Raw genomic sequence first — 12,241 nt, 5'->3', positions numbered from 1 at the left:
CTGCTGGGAGAGGGAATGGTTAGCAGCAACACTGGCTAAAACAGTTTCATCCACAAATATTTTTCCCCAGATGATTTTGCTGGAGATGATTTTTCTTCCCAAGTTAACATATACAGGGGCACAGCAAAAACCTTCAGTATCCTGAATACACTGAACACTACCTGGCATGTGCCACATGGAGCTCCAAAACACCAAATGAGATTTCACAATGTCTCACCAAGAATCAGGTATGACAGTGATTGAAACAGGACCAGCACATTACAATACGCCGTATCAGCACTTGTCAGAACATTGGTCAGACACCAGTGCCTCTCAGGTGTGAGCTGGAGAACAAGCAGGTTTCATACCAGAACTTATCCGTTTTCATTTCACCTACTGGCCACAGATCAGATGAGAACAGGCACAGCATCAGTCAGCAGCTGATTCTGTGCATCTTGCAGCTGTAACGTGAGCATCTTGCAGACATGTAAGCCTTGTGCACTTGGGCATTTCAGAAGAACATGAGGAAGGTGTGCAAGACCTGATATTTAACCCACCTGAGTTTATCTAGTAAATCTTTTCACAGAACAAAACAGAAAACAAAACAAGACAGTGTATTATCTGGATTCTCATAACAGAAGAGGATCACCCACAGCAGAGTTCAGGAAAGGGCCCGAGTAATTGCACTTTAAATTATGGCAGGCATAGGCAACAAACTCTACATGCCTATCATCAGGAACACTGCTGCCCCGGTAATAGCAGGGTATGCAGGGTTTGTCTGCTTGTATCATGGAACCACGGGACATCCTGACACCTAGCACAGTACACAAACCCATGCCAGTGCAACTTTGCTAGGACTGCCTAGAGGTCTGGGTATTTTAAAACATCTCAAGAACGAGGTACCATGCTGTGCATGACGATCACAGCCAGTAAGCTTCAAGCATGAGATCACACAGAGGCACGCATGCATGCACACGCTTTTCCTCTAACAGGTCTCGGAAACCACTGGTGTGTGTTCTCTTACCATAGTCCCTTCTCTGCCTTCTTTTAAAATATTAATTTAGAAATAAATTAATATTACATTTTAAGGAAAAAAAAAATCACTGATCTCTTACTGTTCTTCTTTGGGAAGTCTTAAAGCAACTACTTTTATTATGAAAAGAACCTGCCCAATGAAAGTTGTGCTTGAAAAAGACTAAGTAAAACCTGAACTGGAGCTGGGGATTTAGTTCAGTATCTCAACAAGCAAACAGAAGCTTCTATCTAACCGAGAAGTCCAGGCAACACCTACTAAGACCAACCAGAAGATTATCGTTGACTTTACAGAGATTTAGATAGGGCTCCGGTAGGGAAAGTCAGCTTTCAAATGCAGAGGCCTCATGCGCTGACTTTTCATGGGGCTTCATTCCTGCTCCAGTCGCACTGAGACTTTGGTTAAATTGAAGCTGGACAGTGGTTCAGTGAAGCAGACTGGTCAAGTGAATTAACAGCAGACACCCCAGGCTTTGAGCAACTCTATCTAAAGCCCTGCAAACAGATTTTAAAGCTGTCCTTCTCTTTAATGAAGACTGACTGATTAAAAAGCCAGTCCCAAATTCAAAAGCACAGACAAAACTATTCTCTGACCACATAATGCATCGCATCAGGACTAAAACCAGTTTTTAAACTCATCCACTTAGTGCAATATTTACTTCCTAGACTTTGATCTCAGCATCTCCTGTACAATGTCAAATTCTTGGGTAATTCACACATGACACAGCACTAAAGAAGGAAAACCAGTTTCAGCTGTATTGACTAAGTATCTTTTTTTTCCATAACAGCTCACATTTTTACCAGTATAGGAACAAACCCTTTTGCAATTGTTTGGAATGAAAGTTACATCAGGTATACATGTGCAGCTGTGTTGATGGTCTGACCTGTTGGGAAAAAAAAAAAAAAAAGCAAAACCAATGCCCAAAACACAGCACTAGAACCATTACGCACTGAAAATGAACACTGTACACATCCACTACTCCCCACACACAAGTCACAAGTGCAATATTCTTTGAAAAAAATTGCTCCTCAAAGGAAACCCAAAGAGGCAGAGTTTTTTAGTGTTATGTTTAGTAAGTTAATGTGGGCATGTGTTGGAAATCACAGGTTGGAATTTTTTTTAATTTTTTTTTTTTTTTTTTATAAGGCAAGAGGTTTACGTTCCAGAAGAATAGATGGGGTAAAGAATGAAGAAATGTTTCAAAAATGACACATTCTTTCAAGTTTCATTCTCATTTGACATACATATTACAAAATAAAGATTTTTAAAAGTGCTATATGCTTTGTAAGTCTCATCACGATATGTAAAGCAAAATTTTACACCTGCTGCCAAAGACAAAATGTTAGTGGCAGTGTTAGCAGTAGATTAGACTCTAGCTCTCTCATCTCCCTCAATGTCTGGGACAACCTCCTTCATCATGCTTAAAGAAAAAACAAACAAACAAACAAACCCCACTCTACACATATTCCAGAATAATTTAGAGTCATCTTCTAAAGTAACAGACTCCGTGAAGTTGATGACAGTTCACTAGCGGCTTCCTTGATACCAAACCCAAGGCGCATTCTACCCAGTATCCTGTGGCTCTTTGATCAGCCAGTATGAGAGACAAATTGTTGAGAGGTATGCAACCATGATGACATTGACAGATATGCCAAAAGGATTTAAAAAAATTCCAACAAAAAACAAATGTAAAAAAATTCATCCACCAGCCCTCAGCTGTTAGTCGATTTTAAAAAGGTAGAGCAGTTTGCAGTAAACAATGATATTTTAAATCTTCAAGGACGTACAGAAACACCCTTCCCACTCAGCAATCAGACGTGAAGGATTTCTGCAGCACAGTCTTCTGGCTCTGTGTAATGTGAAGAGTTTGTGTCTGAATGGTGAACCCCAAGCATTTCTTTACTTTCAAAGTTTGGCTCCATTAGTGCAGGTTTTTCAAAAATATTCTTTTTGCTAGTTTCCGGACAGTTTTGTACATATATTACTCGGTTATAAGCTTTAAGTCTCTTCCATAGCTGTACATACACTTTGCATTGTACATACATGAACAGAAGTCCTCCAGTGAAACCAATAGCCACAACCACCAGCTTAGTCCAAAATGGCCACTCTAAAATCCCTGGAAGAAAGAAAATAAAAAAAGAAGAAAGAAAAAGGACCTGGTCAATATTGGCTGGACTACATTAGATCTCTCAAAAACATCCTGTAAGGAAACTGCCACAGAGTTTGGGCCATGCAAACTATTCTCATTTTGCCATTTTTCCTGTCTGGCCTTTTTTTTCCCCACTTCAAGTCAAACACATGCAGACTTCTACTTCACATACCACATTTGTTCTCAGCCACCAGAGGAAAAACAAAACAACTGATTCTCTGTGTCTGAGCCCTTGTGCAGCACAATCACAGAGCCAAGGCAACAGCCAGTAATACGTTTAGGTCCTTTTACACCTGTTTTTAAACAAAAATTGCATCAGATTATGAAAGGGATCTATGGCATGGCTTCCTCTTCATAGCAGGAGACTCAACTCAGTGACACAAGAAGTCTGTTCCACTCTGTGATCACACAGTACATAGAATCACAGTCTTTAAACTCAAAAGGGAACAATTGTTACCATCTAGCTTGTCATGTTTGTTATACAGACCAGAAAATTTTATCTGCATCAGACCCAGTAACTTGTAGCTGAACTAGAGTGTCTCTTCTGATGCAAAACTGCAAGCATTGGAGATGCTGAAGCATTCTGGCAAGCTTATCCTCCGTCATTAAAAATTACCACCATTACTTTTCCTGAATTTGTCTAGCTTGAACTTTTAGACAGTGCATCTTGTTACATCTCTATCAACTACTTTTAAATGAGAGACTATTCATTTTATACATCTTCTGCTTACATGGGTCCTGTGTCTACCCAGCCTCTCTCCTCTTTAAAGATAAGTGGCATCACAAGATGGACATGAAACCACGCTGAATCAACCACTATAAGGTTTCTCAGGGAATAAAATCATGGCCTTCCAAGTCTTCAATGTTTTTACCAAGATACAGGCCAGTATTCTTTTGGAAATGCATGGTAGCGTGGGAGGAATGAAAATATCTTAGTCCCAAAATACAAAGGGCACTGCGGCGTGACTACTGATGAAATCCCACCTGTGACTAATACCTGAACCTCTGATTCACAGGTGAGCTATCTGATACCATCTGTAGGCAGTAATAGTACATGCTTGCCCCCGTGTAGGCAGAATGTATACCCACACACACTGCCCACACCCCCCAGCTCATTACAGCACTGCCCAGATTTAGAATCCAAATGAAGGGAGCAAAGGCGGCACTAGAACGTGTACTAAATATTCACACTATTCCTCCTATTTATGTTCATCTAATATATTTAGTGGCTAAAATAACATGGAGACAATAAATCTTTGAAAGCATATGCTTTTCATTATCATATGGAAACCTTACACTGAAAGGCCAATTTTCACCGTACATGAAAGAGATGGGGTTGGATGGAACAGAAACTGAAAGATTTCATTCAAAGCATCTTCCTGACTGAAGTCATGAACAATCAGACTATAGCCCAAGTGAGAAATGACAGCAAAACTGTTCAGTTTGAAGTGTGATTCTGCTCTGAAGAGACTGTAACAGTGCTGTGGATTTGCAGTTTTATTGATGCTCAGCTGCCTCCCTAGATGACAGTCTTCAATTACCAGCAAAACATTTTCCACCTGCATGTCTAGTTGGCATGCAATGCTGTGTGAGCAAGGACAGCTTGCCTTCTAATGGCTCCCAGCCTTAGTAGATACCCCGTCCCTTCTACCCCCACTTTCAGGGACAGCTCAGCTGCCTGAGAAACAGTTCCGTGACAGCTGCAAATTTGCAGCCCAGCATACCCAGGTAAACAGATTTCAGTTTGGTAAGTTTACAGCTGGCATACTAAAGAAAACCTACTATTCAAGAAGTTAAGACACCCCTGCAGTGGGGTGGCAGCCACTACATGAATTGCAGTGCACCTCATCTCATTTGCGTGGATTGAAGTCCTAAGAATCAACCTGAATTTCTTCTGCTTCAGGCACAACCACTCATAAAAATTTCTCAAGTCTAACATGGCTTTCACAGGAGACTTGTTCTAACCCACCTCACAGTTGACTGAACAGAAAGAACACCCTGTTGATTTACCTCAAAAGATTTGGATTTAGATTCCTCTTACTACTTCTCTTTTTAAAAACTGTTCTGGTTTTGCCCAGTTAAAAGGTAGCCATAGCAGCAAACAAATGCTTACGTCCCTACCTGCTCAGTAAGTGTTCCAATTCAAAACTAAATTAGCTAAGGCAGTGCAATTTTGTGTCTGGCTACAGTGGATTAGCTTTCATATCCGTGCATTTCACAAGTGCAAACTAAATTGACTTGAACAAACTTAAAAAAGCACCCACAGATTAATTCACACTGATTTAACTAAATCATTTTAGAACTGTGCTTTTAAACCAACCCAACCTCAGGCTAAAGCTGACTAGTCTAAGTATAAACATTACCTGCACGTTCATGCTCCGCATCCTCTCTGCATTCAGGACAAATAATTATTCCAAGAGAGTAAGTGGGAGATAAGCAAGTAACATACCAGTAGTCTGTCCCTGTTTAATCTCTTCAGCAGTCCTGTCTATCAGGACATAGAGAGACCACACAACGCAGGTGATGGCAATGATGTGGAATGTTACAGAGCACATGATCTTCCTCCTCTCACTGGCCGTCATCTGCAGCTTCTCCCACTGGCAAGAAACCCAGAAGCAGAACAAGAGATTAGGTGTTCACTGTAGTTGCCAGAGAGTATAAAAAGAGAACACTGATAAGAGCAAAAACCACGCAGGACACCAGTTTCCTCCTAGCACGGATTTTAAAAGTCAGACGGCATTATTGCTCTGACCACAGCATGTGTGCTACAGCTGGCAGCTCACCCTGCTCTGATGGGACCCAGCCTGGAGCCGGAGGGGACCTCCAGCACTCAGCTCCGACCTGGAGCTTCAGCACAATGTCACCGCACCCTGCCTACCCACGCAGGGGCAACTCCAGCACAGATGGACCCTAACGCAAGGCCTTGTGCGGTGCAAGCAAGGCTGCTCCCTCGTGTGTTCCCCGCTCAACAGCGGGTACCCACAGTCACAGCTGAGCATCGTGAGTGGCAAAGGGTACCCTTGCTCAGGCAGGCAATAAAACACTGCAGTGAAAGTGGTACATGATCCGACTGACCAGTCCATGTACGACATCTCACGCTGAGCTCTGTTAGAGTCCCTCGGTGCACAGTCAAGGCTGTTTAGCACTTAGATCAAGGCTGTTTAGTTCTCACCTCCTACCTCTGGCGGTTTCATTCAATCTTCACATATATTTAACACTACTTACAGCAGCGACACCCACATTTTATTTTCAGTGTTTCAAGTGCACTCAAATACATGTGCCCTGAGAATATACAGTGGAACTGGGATGACAGCTTTTGTAAGTGAGAGGACGCAGCAAATTAAATCCCCAGACCCGCATCTATCAGTAATGTTTATACAGCCCACACAGAAAACACAGTCAGGTCGCTGTCATTTAGGAAAGACACAAAAAAACTAGACAATTATTATTTAATTATAATAATTATTATCATAAGATTATTATAGATTCTTAATTTCTTAATATGCAAAGAATTGTTCAAAACCAGCTTTTATTTCTTTCACCTGAGACACCCAGAAGTTAGTTTGTTTGGTTTTTTTAATTATTTTTTGGCCATTTCCCCTATATCTATGATGGAAGTTCTTGAATGTGAGATACACATCCCTCAGCATATCCGCTTGGAACAGAGAGTTAAGATGAGCTTTTCTCACACTTTCACAAAATATATGCTGGGACACATAAGCTTCTCATACATACCTATGTGTTTCTAGAGAGGTGCATTTGATGTCTCCCAGAATAATTTCCAGAAAAAGAGGACTTTGGAAAGGAGGAATAACGAGAAGAGAGTGAGGATGACCTGAGTGGTATGATTGAGATCACCCAGTATGTTGAAATATTGTTTCCACTGCTACAAATACAAGAATGACTGAACCCTGATACAGAGACTTTGTGATCCTCTCTGTCTTGCCAACAAACAATCTCTTTGGCCAGTCCAAGCCACATCTCCCAATTCTGTGGGCATCCAAATCTCATCGTGGCACAAGAATTGAAGGCTTCCAGCAATGACATGCTAGACAGCTATATTCTTTCAATCTTCTTAGAAAAAGATTGTACAAAGCATTCCCTTTGGGTGTTGTATTTTAAACAGAAAATTGTTTTTGTTTACTTTTGATGTGTTTACTTCTAACAGAAAGTATAAATTAATTAATTTATTTTGTCAAAAAGTAAGCATGTGAAATCTATTTGTGAATGCTTTTACAGAGCCATGAGGACTTGTGTTTTGACTGATTTATATTTCTCTTTTCTGTTCCACAGCTTGAGCTTCTCCGCTGGACAATACCTCCTGTGAACTGCCGGCTCCACAGCCACCAAACCAACCTGCACCATGTCATCTCTTCAAGAGATATGACTGCACAGCAAAAGAGAATATATTGTGCAAACTATGCACTAGCCAAGAGAGGAAACTAGAATCTGTAGGTCCCTGCTGCATTATTCTGATGACAAAGCACGTGGCACTTCCCAGTTAAAACAGTGAGCAGTTCTGGGTTTTTTTAAGTGTCGTTAACAACAAAAAATTCAGTAGAAAATTTCATGTCTTCTTCTTTTTCCATTGAAATTTTAAAATGGAGCATCCTTCTCTTGTCTCTCCTCATCTTTACTTGAACCATGACACGTTTTGTTTCTCATCCTCTTCCCTTAGTAACTTAGCGTTTGAATAGCCCAATGCTGCAATACAACCTTAAGATGCTGAGGAAGTTTAATTCCATTTCTACCCTACAGACAAGCACAAACCCTATTATTTGTCCCATCCTGTTCATAATCACCAGTTCCAGACTATTTTCTCCTGACTGACAGGATACCATAAAGGCTGAGTTGAAGATACAGATGCAGCTCATCATCTGGCTGTAGCTGAACCTCTAAAAAGACTCTTTAGATATATTTGAGATGTAAATTCCTCCTCCTCCTTCTGTTTATGGCTCTGTCCCTACCTTCTGGCACCTGGTCTCTTTTCCACAGATGACCTGTTCAGACATAACTAATGATGCTGAGTGACTCAGTTCTGAAGGTGCCCAACAGCTTTTTCTAACAGGGCACAAATAGTCAGAAAATGCTTCCCACCCACTCCAGGCAGAGAAAGCACAGAAAAAACAGCAGCCAATTGCCAACTACAACAACTCTTTTAACCTGGAATTCTCTAGAGTAATTTCTTTAATGTCCTATGGCTGGGCTGTCCAATGTATTGGCTGTGTAGATAACAGAGCCTATAGATAACGGCCAATATTACAGCTCAGAGGCACTACACACTGTGCCAAGGGGCTACCAACGAAAAAAACTGCAGTTCTTAGAAGGCAACAATTCACCACAGTAATAAGCAGAAGTTGTCCTATCAACTGAATACGCTAAGCTATACACTTTGCAGACTATACATCTCCATAAAAAAAATAAGAGGTGTTTGAAATCTGCTCTATTTTCTGCTAAGAGTCACTTTTAGGAATTGGATAAGTTCTCATAACAGCTTTTGGATGCCTGCAGTCCAGACTTCCCACCCTACATGATTTAGACTCATCATAATTGAATTTAATGTTTCTCATTTATCCTAGTTCCAGACTGAGGTTATTATTATTAACCTCTTCCACTTTGGTAGACGTGGCAAGATTTGTCTGTGCTAAGAATACCAGTGACTTCCATCTCAAAAACCTGATGGTAAGGTCCAATTGAAATTGAAAGTCCGGAGGATGTGAGAGAACAGAAAGGATATAAGCGCAAAACTGGCCTCACAATACAAGTAGCATTTAAGTACCTATACTTTAAGTCACCAGATTTATAAAAGGTACTTTTCTATAAAACAAAAACACAGGTTCTAGCAACCTGAAGTACTAAAACCTACTAATTCACAGTCTAAGAAAAGGTAAAAATGAAAACACACTTATTGGTGAACTTTCTTCTACTTACACTGTAGCATTTTCACTAAAATAGGTTTGCGCATTCAAAAAGAAAAAAGCCACAAATTTTAACAAAATTACCCTCAGAAAGTGTGATTTAAAGTAAGTTTAACTTGAAATCCTCATATTTTCAAGATAACTTAAAAGCCATATGGATCTCAGAGCAGCAAACTAAAGCAGATTAACAGTAATACAAAACTGCTGTGGTTCAACCTGGTAGGCAGCTAAATACCACACAGCCATTCGCTCACTCCCTGCCCTCCCCAGTGGGATGGGGGAGAGAATCAAGAAAAAGAAGTAAAATTCGTGGGTTGAGAGACAGTTTAATAGGACAGAAAAAGAAGGCAAAATAATAACATTAATAATAATATATAAAATAAGTGATGCACAGTGCAGTTGCTCACCACCTGCCAACCAATACCCAAGCAGCGATTGCTGCCCCCCAGCCAACTCCCCCAGCTTATATACTGAGCATGACACCATATGGTATGGAATAGCCCTTTGGGCAGTTTGGGTCAGCTGTCCTGGCTGTGCCCCCTCCCAGCTTCTTGTGCACCTGGCAGAACACAGGAAGCTGAAAAGTCCTTGACTAGCATAAGCAGTACTTAGCAACAACTAAAACAGCAGTGTGTTATCAGCATTCTTCTCATACTAAATCCAAAACACAGCACTATGCCAGCTACTAGGAAGAAAACTAACTCTATCCCAGCTGAAACTAGGACAAAACCTAAATATTTTTAAAAAATGTGGATAACTGCAGAGCAAATACCTTTGTGCATCAGCTCTAAACTGTAACGGTAAAGAAAAAAATCAGGTTTCTGCATGCACATACGTATATGTGTGTGTGTATATATGTACATTTCCACACAGAGAGCTGCTGGGCTGCAGTAGCTAACTCTCAGAGCTGGATTCCACTGATGTTGAATTTGCCAGGCTGAGTGTTAATTTAAATCCTTTTTTACCTATACAAAACTGACCAGACTTCCTAAGGAGCCACAGAAACATGATAAATACATGGGGGGTGCTGTGGGCTCATGGGCAAGGACAGCCTCTTCTCAAAGCGGATCTGTGTTTAACAAAGCATTTCCTTGGGGAAGCAGGTCTTGTGCCTACCTTTCGCAAAGGCTTCAGTTTTGTCTCCATGATGAACTCATACTTGCACAGTTCACAGCATCGTGTATCTGAGCTCTTGATCCATTGCTGCAGGCAGGCTTGGTGTACAAAATGAAGACTTCCCGTGCAGTGACAGGGGGTAATCAAAGGGCTCTCATCATCTCCTTCACAGTGACATATCCTGAATCAGAAGCAAAGCTGCTCATTAGGAGAAGAGGAAGCAGAAAGGATGTGGAAGAGGCATGTAATATCTGTGATCACACACGGTTCTCCACTGAGGATCCTGAGACATACATATCAAAGGGTTGTGTTCCATAAAGGAGCTAAAACTAAAGAACTCCATTGCTGCGCAAGCACATACACAGGGACAAAACACTGCTAACTAGACAGCTGCTTTCTAACAGATGAGGCGGACACACAAAGCCTGACAGAATTGCAGTATCCAAAAGAAAAAACAGGGTAAGAAATGGCAACGCTTCATCTAGAACAATAGCACTTAACTGAAAATAGCATTTAAACAGATCAGACAGCACTTCCAAGACAAAATACGCATAGAGAGGTATAGCCACTCATGGATTACGATCTGAAACAGCAGATAAAACAAAATTCCCAAACCAATGGTGAAACAGCCCACCCCAGTATCACGAAGAGTTAATTTAGCCTGGATTTTGCACAAGAGAAGTGATTATTTCCAGTGCCAATTGCTGAGAGACAGATCCACACTGCAAGGCTACAGCACGGAATCTCCCCAAAATACACCTATTCTAAACGGACTAATGGTTTTGCTCTCCAATTCTTACTTTGCATGAGCTGCTAAAGAAGCATGAGATCTGCAAAATTCCCCATTTTCCTTACAGCCTAACTGTGCAGACAGCAGGGACACCCAAGATAGTGTTACTACCAGGTGCTGGCATTTGATTTCCAGCTTCAATTTACACACAACCCTTGGGTTGCATCAAACACCACTAAGTCCTTCTAACCATGTGGAATAGGTCATGAATTGAAAGGGGGATGGTAAGGAGCTCAGGGAATGAATGTAAGTTACTAAGCATATGTGAAGTATGTCATGGCATGCTGCCATCCCTGTCTATTACTGAAATCCCTTACTGCTGTGTAGCATCTTGCCTCTTGCGACCTTGCTGATAGCTGGCAAGTGGAAATGAAGGAGTGGGTGGATTACAACAGCATCTTGTTGATGACAAGCTGGTATGGAACTAGATTTTGCTGGTAATGAGGGGGGAAATCAAATAATATTGGCAAGTAGTAACAAAGCCAGCTTCAGAAAGTGCTGTCAGGGAGAAGAAAGATTAGGATAGTAAAATGCTAGGTAGAGGGACGGGACATTTGCTCCTGTACTTGGCGACTCCTGCTCCTCAGCCAAAAAGGAGCTGGGATGGGGCAGTCCTGCAGACAAGTCACCATGAACACAGTTAGAGCTGGCTGTTCCCACCACCTGTGCACGACTAATCCTCTGTAGTTGCAACAAGGATGCCCATCCTTTTTGGACCTCACACAGGCCCACCACTAACACCCAGTGCTCAAATCCCCCTTTTGACTAATGCATCCAGAAAGCCCTTTACAAATAAAAGAGTGTGGTGGAATACAAACTGCAAGGAAAAAATTTAAAAAAAAAAAAAAAAAAATCGTAAGCTATATTGACCTGATCTCAGAAGCAATTTTCAAACAGTCTGTTTTCCTCCTGACTCCCCACCCTCTGACCAAACCAGCAGTGACTGTCAGGTCAACATGTTGCTCATTAAAAGCTAAGACGTGTTCAGCTTGGCCTTTAATATGCGTAGCTGATTCTCTCATGATATTCCCAGTTTGGGCACTGATAAGAGAAAAATACCATCTCAGAACCCCAAACCTGAAACAAATTGCAAGAGAATTTATTTGACTCCAAAGGAAATTCTTTTGTTTAGTAGCCTTGTTAAGTGCATCAGAGGGGTGCAGGACGGCAGAGAGAAGGCTGCATGCTTCAAATCGCACATATTAAAGCAAGGTGACAGGGTGAAAGAAAAGACAGAAACAGCACAAAGGTAGGGG

The 12,241-nt window shown here is 41.4% G+C and overlaps 1 protein-coding gene across 2 annotated transcripts in view; it reads right to left on the bottom strand.

The window, feature by feature from the left end:
• Positions 1 to 242: 242 nt before the first annotated feature.
• MARCHF8 (membrane associated ring-CH-type finger 8) overlaps positions 243 to 12,241 on the bottom strand; it is a 79,459-nt gene continuing 67,460 nt past the window's right edge. For both annotated transcript variants that reach the window (XM_075717438.1, XM_075717440.1), the window contains 3 exons: positions 10,196 to 10,376; positions 5,611 to 5,758; positions 243 to 3,128 (listed from right to left, as the gene is read on the bottom strand). In XM_075717438.1, the coding sequence (XP_075573553.1) occupies positions 2,824 to 3,128; positions 5,611 to 5,758; positions 10,196 to 10,376 (634 nt within the window). In that variant the 3' untranslated portion in view covers positions 243 to 2,823. The remainder of the gene's footprint in view (positions 3,129 to 5,610; positions 5,759 to 10,195; positions 10,377 to 12,241) is intronic.

This window comes from Pelecanus crispus, chromosome 10 (assembly GCF_030463565.1).
Source record: "Pelecanus crispus isolate bPelCri1 chromosome 10, bPelCri1.pri, whole genome shotgun sequence".
Classification (NCBI taxonomy): domain Eukaryota; kingdom Metazoa; phylum Chordata; class Aves; order Pelecaniformes; family Pelecanidae; genus Pelecanus; species Pelecanus crispus.
This window is presented reverse-complemented; position numbering and strand designations above follow the sequence as displayed.